This window comes from Cotesia typhae, unplaced genomic scaffold (assembly GCF_013202065.1).
Source record: "Cotesia typhae breed Kobodo isofemale line unplaced genomic scaffold, CoteBio_Ctyphae scaffold_13, whole genome shotgun sequence".
Taxonomy (NCBI): domain Eukaryota; kingdom Metazoa; phylum Arthropoda; class Insecta; order Hymenoptera; family Braconidae; genus Cotesia; species Cotesia typhae.
The window spans coordinates 2,427,552-2,443,165 of record NW_027423774.1 but is presented as its reverse complement, the minus strand read 5'-3'; the positions used below and the strand labels follow the sequence as shown (position 1 = coordinate 2,443,165).

Sequence of the window (15,614 nt, the reverse complement as noted above, 5' to 3'; positions counted from 1 at the left end):
TCTCAACAACGCAGATTATGGCCGCTCTGTGTCATCATAAACAGTTTTCAGCAAGTGCTACCTTTTGATTCGCTATCAGAGAGCACGCTGCATCCTCCTCTTCTTCTTTTGCTCTGTCTATGTATTCTTTGTCATCTTCTTTGGGTTTTAAATTACTAGAAAAGCAATCTTGAGCCGAGAAAATTATTTTTAAAAAAACCGGTTTTTTAAAGAATTTCTCCTGCGCAGGAGTTTTGATTCTAAATTTGTTAATTTTTGGTTCGGTGTAATAAATTATCGAACCAAGAACAAATTATCAGGAATAAGTCGAAACTTCGCCGGTAGATGGCGTTTAGTAAACACAACCATCCATATTGGTGATGACAGCTCTATTTTTGACGGTTAATTTTCTTTCTTTACTTCAAACAAAAAAGACAAAATTTGTTCGAGTCCTTGAAAATGCGTCAACTTAGGAGCAAGTGCGTATCGTTTCTAAGTGACGTTTAAGGCACACTCTTAGCTCTTACTATTACGCCAAGAGACAGCATTGCCTTATATCTATTATATGTTCTCATACGAATAAAATACCCGGGTTTTTTTAGATATTGCTGCAAGTTTGTGAGAGCAGAGAGCAGAGTGCGTCGTAAACTTTCACCAGACAAAACGACCAGAACCAAACAAAACCTTAACACGTAACCGCGAAAAGGGGCGAAGAGAGAGGGGAAGGTGGCGAACTCCCGGGGGGTGGGAATGAGACGGACTCTCTCGGGCCTTTTTTAATTTTTCACAAACGTGAGATAAATAACAAGAAGTTGCGTATAGAGACGCGGAACCTACCGCGGAGAGCCAAGAATGCCGTTCGAAATGTCACTCGAGGACATGAAGAACGAGAGCCTCCAAAGGGAGGTCCGCAGTATGTCGTCAAATGGACTTCCGTTTTTCATTCGAGACATTAAGTCTCCGTGGAAATTTTTAATTTTTTTTTTTTATTTCCTTCAAGTCAAGAAAATATGAGAATTAAATTTTTTTAAATACTTCAGAAGATTTCTAACTGAAAAATCCGTTAATTTTCTTAATATTTATTACGAAGGACCATCTCTGAGTCTTGAATGATGAGCATCTTTAAACACCGTGTATCCGAGGTTTAAATGAAGGTTTACTTTTCGTCTCGAGTATAGTCATAACTCGAAGATATCTACTGACCCCGTTGTGTTTCGTGTTTATTTTTAGACCTGCGACTAGATAATATAAACTGGTGATAGTTTTTCGTGTAGGCGGTTTGAAGTTTTTTATAAACTTCGTGAATTTATGAACTTAGTCTGAATCATTATATTCATCAAAAAAGTTATCTTATTTTAACAATTTAAAGTCAAAACTGTGGCATGGAAATTTTGTCGGAATTTAATCGATCAAAGGTCGTAAATCATAAATTAAAAAGTTGTGAGTTTTGACTACTGGAATGTTAATGATAATGATAAAAATATTACAGTGTTCAGTAATACAATGATAGAGGGTGCACGGGGTTATCCGTCATATCCGCTTACAATTTAGTCTTTTAGTTTTTACTGCGACATCGCACCCAAATAAAAAAAATCGTAATCATAATAATAATAATAAATATTATTATTATTTTATTTAGGCCTTCTCAATCCTTTAATTTAACATTAAATTTATTGAAAGATTTAATCAAAATGTTTTAGCAACAATTTTTTTTTTCATTTTGGTAATTTTGTTAAATTAAAAATTGGGTTTTTTTTTTTTTAATAAAATTTTTTTCCTTACAGTTTATTTTATTGATAGAAGTTGTTGAAATAAATGAACTTTAAACAAAAAAAAATGTTAAAGTAACAATGAATGTTATAATGCAAATTGACTGATAAGTATTACGAGAATTAAATAAATCATTGCGATCGGACTAAACCAGAAGTCAGATCGCAATGATTTATTAATCTATACGATTACATTTCAGGTGCTACGATTTATTTATTTGATTTAAATGCCAAGGCACCAGCCAAATCGCAGCATTACATAAAAATTCAAGTGATAAAATTTAATAAAATTAATAAATATAAAAAAAATATAGAAATAATGTAAACAGAAATCATAACAACAAAAATAGCAATTTGTAAATTAGATTAATTTAATTAAGCTTCTTCAGGATTTCTCAATGACAATCAACAAACTCAAGTTCACAGTTTTCCTTCAACTCAAGATTTAAAAAAAAGTTAAAAGCTTTACTTTTAAAAGTTTTAATCCTAAGTGAATTTTAGACATTTTTAATTGAAAAAAAAAACCGTTGAATTAAAGGATTGAGAAAGTTTTAATATTGAAAATAATAAAAATAATAATAAATAAAATTTATTATCAGAATTATGACAAACGCATATAACATATATTAACACAAGAAGACAAGTTGACTCCTCTCTAATGTACCACTGTACTGCGAACAAGGAGAATCAGACATCACGTTGTCGTTGTCTCGTTTGTGTGTTGTGTGCCAATAAATTATGAGTCTCGACGCGCTGGGAGCACGTCACTATCGTCGCCAGACATGCCGTGAACGGAGAAGTTAAGTTACCGAGTCAAACGAGTTAAGTTGAGGAGACAGACGCCAATGGGTAAAGATTAACAGAAGAGAAAGAGAAATAATAATAAAATATGAATTTTAATAATTAAACAAACATAAAAAGACCTTACAGTAGAGATTGGCTTATCGCGGCATGACTACGATACTATTAAATAATCGCCGCTTTATGGTATATATTATTTTATATGCATGTTTGGAGTTTTAACAGTCATCATATGAGAGGGATAGAGATAGAAAGATACTGTGTTTACAAATAACAATCGACAGACTGATAGACGCCGAATTCGATTATATTACATACGGATTACTCAGTTATTAATTATTCATTTGTATATTGGTTTATTTATTTATTTGTTTGTCAGGTCGGTGATATTTGGAAACTGATTATAAGTGCTTTCATTCAATTAGTCGCTAATCGGAAAAGTTCAAAGGAGAAACTTTAAATATATGAAGAAGAAAATTAAAGGTCAAACAAGATTTTTACGTTTGCAATAAAATTTTTTTGATATTCTTAATAATTTTTTTTTATTGATAATGTAAATTTTTGAAGGGAACTTTTATTGGAAGTTTAGAATATTTTATATTTGTTTTATTGAAGAGTATTAAGGTCCAAGTTTTTCAGAGAAAGAAGAATTTTTATGTGGGAACAAATTGTCGATTTGAGGTAATAAAGTATTTTTTGTAGTATCATGCTCCTTGAGAAAATGTGGGAAAATTTTTTAGATTGTGAGAAGTATGATGATGAAGAAATTATTTTTTGTATTGTTTTAAAAAATTTTTTACTTGAAACTGGCGAATTGTGTACATAGTGTTGAAGATTTAAGTACAAAGATCATACCAAAATTAATACTTTAAGCTATTAAGTAATAATAATAATAAAACATTACTTTCTAAAATTATTTACATTTTTTGTACATTGAAAAATATAATATAAAATAATTTGGAATTTTTTTCTCATTTTTTACTCCATGAATATTTTTCAAGAAAATTCCAAATTTTTTATGCAACCGAAACAAATTTTACGAAGTTTTAAGAAAATGGTTATCTAAATTTTTATTACTAATTAGCTATAAAATTTAAGGAAAAAATCTAGTAATTTAAAAAAAAAAAAATTCTGCTCCAAAATCTCAACAAGGAAAATCAAGACCAAACATTATTTGATACTATGAAACACAATATATAACTCTAAAATTTTTCAGACGATTGGTCTCCCGTACAACCGAACTCTATCGAACATAAGTAAGGACAAATATAAATATAAATAAATCTACTTATTTCCAAATACATATGTGCATTTATATACACATATATCACAAGAGTGGTTTCACAATGAACGGATCTACGGTTACGCTTTGTAGCATGGGAATAATTATTGCCGGGTAACGCCTTTACAGGCCGTTGCCCAGGAAGTCAGAGAGGGTAAGTCGCCCTTAGATCACTTATGCGGTTCTTATATGTCAAATCCAATAGATATTATGTCTTTATATATAATAAATACTAGAGATCGATCAATTTAATCAATATTCAATAATAGCCTACTGTATTTTTTTGTTTTACCATTAAAAAAAAAATAATAAAATAAAATAAAGGACACTAAACATACAAGCGTTGAATTGCAGCTAAAAAGTGACAGCATAAATGATTTATTAAGATGTGCAAGACCTTATTAAAGAGCGTAAATGTATGTCTGATGTGCACAAGTGAGAGTATGAGGATGAATGCAGGATGTAACGCTCTGCGCATCTGGAAATTATTAAGGCTAAATAATACCTTCACACACCTTTCCAGCACGAGGGTTGCTTCGCGGTGGTCATCAGCAATAAACTATACCAATTATGTAATTATTTATTGATTTCAGGCATACACTTTGTTTGCTTCCATGTTATTATTCAAATTTGATAGATCAAGAAAATTTATGGTGCGAAAAATTCTACGTATTTATATTAATTTAGATTGTTAATAATATATTAAAAAAAAAAATTAAGAGATTCATATTTAAAAAAAAAAAATCAAGAGATTTAGCTCAGAAAAAAATTTTTACTTTAAGTAATTGTGCCAGCGAAATTATTTAAATTATAATTTGAATAATAATAAAAATTTCAAGCTATATTTTAGTTTTTTCTTTATCGTAGATTAATAATACAATATGTAATATGATTTCGGAAAACAAACAATATTTCGAATTTTTATGTTTATAAATACATTCTTATCACTAGTAGTCTTGATAAGTTGAAAAAACTCGTGTACAATATCGGTAAGATATCGCGGGTAGCAATTTGGTGCGTGTGCGAGTGATTACCTGTGCGTCAGAACTGTATTTAGGCAATTAAAATATAAAATAGTGATATCTAATCTTTCTGAAAATGGACAGAACTTTATTGGAATTTTATGACTTCGATTAATTTCTTGAAAATTTTATATCGTTTTATTTTTTGTTTTATTCACTTTTAATGCTTTTAATAGCTTTAAGCTTTTGCACGAATAGTTCTGCTTGAGTAAGCGTTAATAGAACAATTATTTTAAATTTGTTGATAATGTTGGTTATAAACTTCAACTACGCAGTAGAATTTATAAGTAAAATTAGAACTTAAAAATTTTTATCGGATGTTTTTAATATCCTCGAAAAAGGATTCAATTCAATCAAATTAATTCTTAGACTTTTTTTCCTGGCAAAAAAATTTTTTACTGTGTATAAACAGATTAGAATTTCTAATTAGATAACAAATTTTTTTTTTCATTATCTATTTTGTTCAATGTCATTATATATGTTAAATATTAATCGATAGAAACAAAATAAATTTTTTTAAATTCCACTGTACATTTTTAACTATTGACGTTTTTGAAGATATAAGCTCATTCCGTTGTTACACTCATCAAAAGTTTTCATTTGAGTACCCACATGCCTTTTTATATATTTTTCATATATACATATATATTAGGGTGGGTCAAAAAAATCGAATAATTTATTTTTGATTTTATACTCTGAAAAATAGGTTCGTAGACACCTAAAAAGAATTCTCTCCAAGTATAAGCTCTTAATTATAACGGGAAGGTCCTCCGCTTTGCGGGTTTCTATTTTTTTCGAATAATCAGATAAAAAAATTTATATCTCGCTTCCAACTGCTTGGAAAAATATTCCGTGGCATAGATTTTGTGAGAAATTGAATGCTTTACAAAAAAGGTCTCTTATGACTTTTTCAAAAACTCAACCGATTAAAAGATATTCATAGTTGAAGTTTGGCTATTTTAAGGAAAATATTCGTTTTTATTATGAATTTTATAAGTCGATGAAAAAAAATTATTTCGGATTGCGGAACTCATGATTTTGTAGGAAATTTACTGCTCTACAAAAATGGTCTCTTATGATTTTTTGATTAAGTGAAGCCGTTACGAGATATTCATCGTCAAACATTAACGAATATCAATATTTCCAGTTTTTGATCAATAATTCGATAAATTTTAATTTAAACTATGAGTTTCAGGAAAATTTACATAAATTTGAGTTTCGATCGATAAAGAAATGTTATAAACAATTTTTTTAATATTGTTTTCAGTCTTGAGCTTGTTTGATTGCATTAAAACAAGAAATTAGATCATTTTTTTCGACATATAGCCAATGATTAGTTTAATTTGAAGTGAATGACATATTTCTTTGTCAAATTTAATATGAAAAGTATTGAATCAAGTGAGAAACAACCAGTATTTAACTTTTTTATAGATAAATTTTTTATTGAATTATCAATTGCAATATAATTGTCTATATTTTTAACATAACAGTACGCTATTACTATAAATAATTTCTTTTATTACAATTTGGGAATGTTTTTGATGTTCTTTGACAACTTGCAATAAGTACTGGAATTGTTCTTCATTTTTGTCAAGCATTGATTATATTCACTAACTAATGCAACAGCTCGCTCTGCTGAATCATTGACAACTTTTAGTTGTTGAAAGTATTCTTTATTTTCGAGATAACTCTCATTAGTAGGCCATAATTCAACATCGACATCAAGAAAGTCATACGGTAGATCGAAGATTTTGAAAAGATTTAATGACTTTTTAGACACAAAGTCACTCAGAGTTCTCTGCGCCAATGAATTCAAATCTTTTTAGCAATTACAAATCTTTTAGCTTTAGAATCTGTACCTTCACGAGTATTAACAGCTTCAACAATACTTTTTTTACTTCTAATGGAACGCCATCGTCAAACAGTGATAAAATGGCAAGTTCATCGCTCAAATACCATAAGTGCGAAATCATTTTTTCACACGTAGCTGAAGAAATCAAAGGATTGATATGTTTGTACTCCAATAAATTTTTCATAAACTGCAAGTCATGATAAGCAGCAGTTGTTGCAGAAGTTGATGAAAACCAAGCTTTTAAATACAATGTGACTATAAAAATACAGAAATGACGAAGACCATGCAATTCTTTCTGAGAGAGTTTGAATTCATCTCTGAATAGATACATTTTCAAACTATAAATGGCCTTAGCCATCCATCTAGCATGATGAACAGCACCAGGACGTTTGAAAGAAATCTTTTCTTGAGGCATTTCTCCAAGGAAAATCAATGATAATTCCAATAATTCTTTATCTAACTTATTATAACATTTCTTTATCGATCGAAACTCAAATTTATGTAAATTTTCCTGAAACTCATAGTTTAAATTAAAATTTATCGAATTATTGATCAAAAACTGGAAATATTGATATTCGTTAATGTTTGACGATGAATATCTCGTAACGGCTTCACTTAATCAAAAATCATAAGAGACCATTTTTGTAGAGCAGTAAATTTCCTACAAAATCATGAGTTCCGCAATCCGAAATAATTTTTTTCATCGACTTATAAAATTCATAATAAAAACGAATATTTTCCTTAAAATAGCCAAACTTCAACTATGAATATCTTTTAATCGGTTGAGTTTTTGAAAAAGTCATAAGAGACCTTTTTTGTAAAGCATTCAATTTCTCACAAAATCTATGCCACGGAATATTTTTCCAAGCAGTTGGAAGCGAGATATAAATTTTTTTATCTGATTATTCGAAAAAAATAGAAACCCGCAAAGCGGAGGACCTTCCCGTTATAATTAAGAGCTTATACTTGGAGAGAATTCTTTTTAGGTGTCTACGAACCTATTTTTCAGAGTATAAAATCAAAAATAAATTATTCGATTTTTTTGACCCACCCTAATATATATTATATATGATGAGCTTATATCTTTAAAAATGTCAATAGTTCATAAGATACAAGGTCATTTCTTAATTATGTATCTAAAGTATTTTCGAAACAAGCCTAAATATTTATCATTATAAATTGACTATTGGTGCGAATGATAAAAAACCTTGAAAAGGCTCAACTCTAAGTCAAGACTTTTCCAACGATACCAAATTTTATTATAAAAATAATATAGATTACATGATATCTTATTTCTAATGAAATCAAAACAACTGCATAACAAAGATAATGACAGTGATAGTACATCAATGATGAATTATCAATCCAATGAGGGCTATTTAACTTTGTAACCGTATCTAGATATGTTAACTGTCTTGTACCCCTTGCCCCACTAAAACTGGAATCGAGATAAAACAAATCGTAGTCCAAGCTCATAAGTGCATATAAGTGCAGGGGCAATTGAACGACAACAAGAGATTCCCATAGTCCCTACATATAAAAGTATATACGATTGTCGCTGGTAATGCAAATGAACTTTAAACATGTACAATATAATACAATCGAGTTTTATTTTATTCGAGCAGGTTTTAATGTGCATTTAACACATTACTCATGCACTGAAATACGCACTCACATCTGCACTCTCTCTCGCTCTTTTTCTGATCTTGATGTTTTATGTTTTAAGGTTGCAATATTAATTACTGAATATAATAATGTGGATTGTTTTATATGCATTTGTAATTCGTAATACATTTTTTCAATGTATTTATTATACAATTATAACTATAATAGTAATCATTAAACGGTTATTAACGCTCTTTGGACATTGCAGTGATGACTGAAGGAATTCCTGAGGTAACTTGTCTGCTGCTTATGTAATTCACACCTTCGTGTTAAAAAGCATGTTCGAAAATACGTGTATGTTTATATAAGTGTACATCTGTATGTATAAGACTACTTTATACTTTATGGGCATGATCTTAATCCATTTATTTGATTTATTCATTTTTTTCGATCTTTATTACAGAATTAACTTCCCATAAGGGTTACTGTAGCAGGTTGAACATTTTACTTTCAGCCAGGTGCGTCAACACTGTCTTTGTTTTGTTAAATTGTCGGATGATAATTATTATCAATAAATTAAGAAAATGTACTTTTTTTATCTGCGGTATAATTCGTTTGAATTTTTCATGTAAATATCATCATGATTTGTTGCAATTGAAGTGTTTTATATGTCCAGACACTAAATCGTCGTTAAAAATTATTTTGAATTTATAAATTGATCCAAATTTAAGGAAAATAAAAAACAAAAAATTTTTTTCAAAACACAATTTTGATTATTTTTATCAAGAAAAAAAATTAAATATTTAAATTGGTCTAATTTTTATTAATTCCAATAATTTTTTTCCTTCAAAATAAGTCATGACAAATATCCATAAACAAAAATTTTTATTCCTATAAAATGACCATTTTACTTGTCATACATGAAATAAATTACACCAAAACATAAATTGAACATATGTGCATTACTTTCTCCCCAAAACATTTTTCAAAATTTAAAAAATTATAAACTTTAATAATCGAAGATCTAAACATTAAAAAAAAAACAAAAACTTAAAATTTATGTCTACTCAGATAGAAGTAATTTCCTTCGTATACACAAAAAACTCTTAATTAATCTATTTAAGAATCTAATCTACGAAGCATTTGTCCAAAAAAGCGGCTCCAGCTGACTGAAATAAGAGCAAGGACAGTTTTGTCAACTGGGCTTTTTTTATCGTCACAAAGGATCGGAGGGTGCTCTTCGGTTCCTTAACTCTAGAAAAACCCTCGCTACGAATGGATACTCTGCTTGTATGTATAATGGAAGATCACACGATAAAGTGGACAAGCGCAGTAGAAAATTGATAGTTCCAACAAAAGAACTGTCGATGAAGACAATAAGTATATACATATATGTAGGTAAAGATACAGAGGACTCTACTTTCTAAAGAAAATTTATAATTATTGGTCTGACGACGGCAAAATGCAAATATAATCCGCGAAGCGCATCAACAGAGCTAGAACAGGTTTTTTCCAGAGTAAAAATCAATAACTTTTCGGCCTTTATGTTTTATATTTTATACTTTGCAAAGTGTCCGGTCATCTGTAAATATCTTGGCTCGACTGTTATGTTGGCTGTTGGCTCGATGACGCTGATACATTTGAAGTTTAATTTATATAAAACACGAGGCAGAAACTCAATGTCTGCTTCGATGTCAGCCGAGTAAAATTTTAAAAATTCTCGGCCGCGAATCAAATCTCATTTTTACTGCACCCAAACATACGGAACCGGTTTGACCAACATAATTATTTTCGTGCACTGTCAACGCTACCGTTGGAAATATTTTATCAACTACATGTGAGTATGTATACATATGTGTATCAATACTAAGACTCACATATGTAAATTAAGAGTATTAAATTGACAAAAAAGTCGAATTAACAAATCCCAAGCATAAATCAAGATGAGCGATGCTCAAATATATATTTTATTATTGTGAGCATGGATATCTTACTTTCCCGAATAATTGCACAATTTAATCGCGTATCATGTAATATCGTGTTAGCAATAGCAACGTGATGTCTATTTCCCATAAATACGTCAGGCGTAGACATACCGACTGCTAAAATAACCTATACATAACCGTTATAGTTGCAAAAAAGTCATTAAAGCATTTTCTCACGTCATTTATCAATCGCCATATACTAAATCTGGTCGGATAAGTCACCAAGTTTCACAGAATTCTCCGCTGCACTAGTTAAATGAAAATGTTTTGAATTTTCTTCGCCTCATTTGCGGAATTTTGTAAAAATAATTAAATAACTTACGTACTTGGAATAGTTTGTTTATTTAGGGGTGTTTCATTGACACGGAAAATCAAAAATACTATTATAAATACGGATAGAAATTTTTTAATTTTGCAAAATTCCTATTTTCTAATTTATTTATTTTTATTAGAGTTGCCCTGAAAAAAATCCCAATTTTCTAAATTGTTTCATGAAAAATTGTAATTAGAATTTTGCCTTTTAATTTTATAATTAAGCATTTTAACAATCCAACTAAAATCTTCCAAAATTCTAATTTTAATTATTTCAATGAAAACCTAAATTGCAAAAATGTATATTTTTCTGAAATAATAAAAAATTAGTGATTTTTTCTTGATTTTTTTTACCTGATTATAACAATTATTATGATCTTAATGGCTTCGGATATACCTTATTTGCTCACTGCTGATATGTTAGTAATCCTAAATAATTTGAATCAAAGATTTATTTTGAACTAATTCTATGTACAGGTGTTATCACACCTATTTTGTACTCTGATTATTTTTTTAGAATTGTAATGCAGAGTTCTTCATACAAAAATTTTTTGCAACTTAAATTTCATCAAAAAGTCATTTTTAACTCGTTCAGATCCCAGGAAATAATAAAATTATATTTAAATCAGGTTCTCTAGATCTTAAAAAAGCTTTGTGTTTAATTTAAAACGTTGCAGAATTAGAAATAAAATTAAAAATAAGAATATTTAGAGATATTTATTTAATTGCAATTTTATCAAAAATTGTGAATTCACATTTTAAAGATTTTTTACTCCAACTCTCACGGAATTTTCAAAGTAAAGACATTAATTAAAGAAAAAAAAAATTATGGCGCCCACCAAAATAAATTTAAAAAATATAAACAAAAGAAATATACATACCCAGTGCATGCCGGTGGTAGGAGGGGCGCGCTCCTCATACACTCCCATCAGGGTGGCTGCTGTCGCGGGGTAATTCCCGCAGAGGGTGTACGTCGAAGAATCAGGTGTTCCTGAGAATCGTATTATCGCCGGTGGTGATTAAGCCGAAAGCTCCGAAAGATTTCCACCCGGCTTCTGTCCTCGATCGCATCCACACTCACGACAAAAATAATAATATCAATACTTTTGGTACTAACAACGCCAATAAAATCACTAACGCACTCACACGAACTTCCGTACATCGGCCGCCCAGTCAATAAATCGCGTTCCAGTCTCGTCATAAACAACCAATCAGTGTTCTAATTATCACCAAATATCAATCCTCGGTAACTTATCACAGAGTATAACTTAATCACGAGCACTTGGTTTGTCAATCCGTCGGACGGCACTTGATAAGAGGAACCATGGAGGACTACGATTATAGCAACACTGGTCCGGCCCTCAAAAATACCGCGCTATCACTTAAATTTGCCATTAAACTTATCATCCGCTAATTTTTTGGCCCAGCATAAAATCTCATATTAAATTAAAGACTCCAAAATATCAAATGAAGGTCATCAATTTTGAATGAAAAATTTGACCTCAACAAGGAGTAGACCCAAATTTTTTAGCTGGAGTGACTGAAGAGTATTGTGATAAGTGCGTCTGCTGATAGCGCATGTGCTCCAACTTCTAGCCGATAAATATATATTATACGATATGATACAGTTAAAAAATATATATATTAAAGATAATACTAATACACATACTAAATAAAATACACACACACAGAGTGACACATGGACAATGACACACGGTCCGCGGTACACACACGACAACACGTTTCAGGGGGATGAGATTTTATTAAGAAAGTGCTGAGCAGAAGCGCAGCAGCAGAACACTGCGTTGTTGCGCCGCTCAGGCTGCTAAGTGGAGTGAGGGAAGCCTTTAACTATAATCGTACAACGCAACACAAGCTCCCTCTGCCGGCAAATCGCCTAAAATCATCAGCGCGGTAGAAAGGGGGCGTGTTTTCTGATCGCTCCGTCCATTCCCCCTCCACAATGTCTTTGGTTCCGCCCACTGCGCTATTTGATGCTTCCAGACAGTGGAAAGACACTTATTCCAAGTTTTCGCTGATCCCAGGAAGTGTGGTACGTCCTGAACTCGATGTGGCTCGCAATCAAGAGACACCTCTGACTGAACAGTCCACTGTCCGACGTAAACAAGACTGGTCTACTTCTTTGACACTCACACTCTTTTGTTGGGGTGAATCGGTGAGAGCTGAGTTTTGTTGAGTAGAGTGAGGAGTTGAAATGTCTGATTTGGTCTGTAGGCGGGATCCCGGCAAAACCTGCTGTGTGGACGAGTTACACATCAGGCGTTCTTATTATATTCTGCCGAAAACCTCAGCCCACCTTTCTTTAAGGAGTATCGCCGTTTCTTGTGTGATGTGTTATATGTATGGATGTGTACTTCGTTTTTATTTTATCTTTTTAACTTTATTGCTCTGGCTTTTTTATCTGCTATTTTTATTTGTACCCCGTTGTTTCTGGCCGTGAGACAAACTGCTCGGAGTAGGCGTGAGAATCCGATGTAGACACTGGAGGACGTCCGAGATGAGATACTTAGAACATAGGTTTATTATTATTTCTCTGATTTTCTCAATTGCTTTAAGCAAATCGGTTTTTACGGCACGATATTTTGTCATAATTTACCATAAGCATATTAGATACATGTTTTAAGCCTACGCCTTTTGAATCACCTTTTGCTGATGGACGTGATTGCGAGTTTTAAGTATTTTAGTCTTTAAAAAATTTTCTTGCCAAGATTAATGTGGAAATTTAAACAGTCTTTATTTTTTGAGAGCCAGAAAAATTTAGATGGTTAGTTATTGATTCCAAAAAAAAGAATTTCTTGAAAATTTTGAAGAGAACCAAAATTATTTAAAAACGAGAACAAATTCTTTTTTCTCAATTAACCCTCGAGTAGTTGAATAAAGCAATACTCAATTCAACCCAAGGCAAATAATCTCAATATTGTGTTGATTGAAATTAGCGAAGTGGAGCAATTACATATATCCGGCCACGCTTTCTGCGATCGCGGTTCAGTTTTAGCTTTTTTTACCAGCAGTTCGAAAGCCTCGCTTTACTTGCAACCGATGGCTTTTTATAAACTTTCCATCAACTTTAAGCAGTTGTACTCGCCTCGATGGGAAACAATAATTGTTGAGTACTTCCTCGTCAGCTGGGCCAACACCAACCAGCAACCTGTAAAATAAAAATGGGCACTACTTGAACGGTTTTTGTGAGCAATGTATCGGGAGGATCGTAAGTCTGTCATGTTTGTAAGGAGAGTTTAATCGAAAGACGACACGATCGACGTCGGTTGTATTTTCACCAGCATCGGCATCAGCATTATAAGCATCTGAGAGGCAGTTCTCAGCTCTTAGCTCTTTGGTTCTTGGCAGATCACACAGCTCACACCGAAAAGTTATATTATCCACAGACAAAAAGGAACACCAGATACAGACACTGATGCAGAGGACCATTCGTATATTCGTATATTCGTGTATATGCCTTAAAAACCGGTTCTAAGGTAAAGAGGGAAACCGTTGAAGAGACAAGAAGCCGATCGTTGAGGATACTGAATCAGGGTGGACCCGAAATAAAATAAAAAAGTATCATCAGTTAAAAAGAAATAAAATAAAGTTAAAAAAAGTTTTATAAGTATTATACCAACGGAACCTGTAAATACACATGTATACGATCGGCTCGCAGAGACAAAGAACCGGTAATCGGATTATTCATTCGAAGACCAGCGCGCAACTCAATAGAGGAATAATCAAACATCAGCATCGATGGTGTACACAGTTCTGCATTTTCAGGTGAAGTTTATTAAAATATATCTGGTGTACCCGGTCTTAAATCGCAATTTTAAGAAAATTTTTTCATAATCGTTAAATTATATCGACAAATAACTTTAACCTAAAAGTTTATATACACAGAAAGAAAGTCTTGAATCGAAAAATCTTTAAATCATGTCAAATTTACTTAAATCAAGAAAATTTTCACAGTTCAAGAATGTCTTCTCTTAAATCAAGAGAATTTTTGAAAGTACATTTTTGATGAGAATTTTTGAATAGTAAATTTTGAGATTTCCGATGAATATAAGAAAATCGTTAATCCGCGGGATGCAAAACGGAAGGAAGATTGAAAGGAGAATGTTGTCGAGGTGATATGCGTGAATAATACTAAACAAGTAGGACCAGGACAATGAACCTGGACGCCCTGCAGGGAAAACACGGTCCCGCCTGGTGAGAACCCCCCATGATTTTTCAGAGACTCTGAACTTGAAGCCTACTTTGAGGTGTATAGAGATGTATCTCTGTATAGAGTATATGGGTCTTTACTAATGTAATGTAAGAATATAAAAGAGAACTCGGAATGTGTAATAGTGAAAGAAACAGATTTTTACGGCTTCCGAAATGTTACTCTGCTACATAGTTGGTATTATGCTAACCGATGATGTCTTTATCCTGTGCGTGGCATTTAAATTTTTATGCTTTCACGGCTATTAGTACACTCTAATCTGCTAAGTACAAATAGTTATTGTCGGTGAATTATTGTATTAGACGAGAATAGATTCATGGGAAGGAATTTGTGAGGTGTAATTGATAAAAATGATGTTTGTTAAGTCCAAATATGATTCTTTTATATAAATACATTGCTTTTTGATCGTTAAAAGTGTAATTTTTCTATTTGGAATGTTAAAAATTTCATAAAAAAAAAAAAGTTAAAATTTCTAATAGAAAAAAAATTCACTTGATTTAAAATAAAAAATTTTTTAGTCAAGAAAATCATTTTAAAGACTTTCATCGTTTTGAATCAAAGCGAAAAATTCTTCAATCAAATTAAATTTATCAAGAATATTCTTTTAAATGAATCAATTTTTTTTTTCAGGGACAATAAAAAATTGTAAATTTTATTTATCAACAAAACTCCTCAACCTATAAAAAGATCTATCGGTCGAAAAAAAAAATTAAAGACTAAAATTATATAAAATATAAAAAAACACTTAAATTTAAAATTGATGTTTGTTTTCAATT

At 31.2% G+C, this 15,614-nt stretch overlaps 1 protein-coding gene across 3 annotated transcripts in view; it reads right to left on the bottom strand.

The window, feature by feature from the left end:
* Positions 1-15,212, bottom strand: part of LOC141535057 (protein apterous-like) — a 41,302-nt gene extending 26,090 nt beyond the window's left edge. The window contains exons 1-2 of one of the 3 annotated variants that reach the window (XM_074254826.1): positions 13,225-15,212; positions 11,489-13,133 (exon numbers count right to left, since the gene is read on the bottom strand). In XM_074254826.1, the coding sequence (XP_074110927.1) occupies positions 11,489-11,536 (48 nt within the window). In that variant the 5' untranslated portion in view covers positions 11,537-13,133; positions 13,225-15,212. Of the gene's footprint in view, positions 1-11,488 lie in introns of all 3 variants that reach the window. The other 2 variants (XM_074254825.1, XM_074254827.1) reach the window with 2 other exon arrangements.
* Positions 15,213-15,614: the final 402 nt, after the last annotated feature.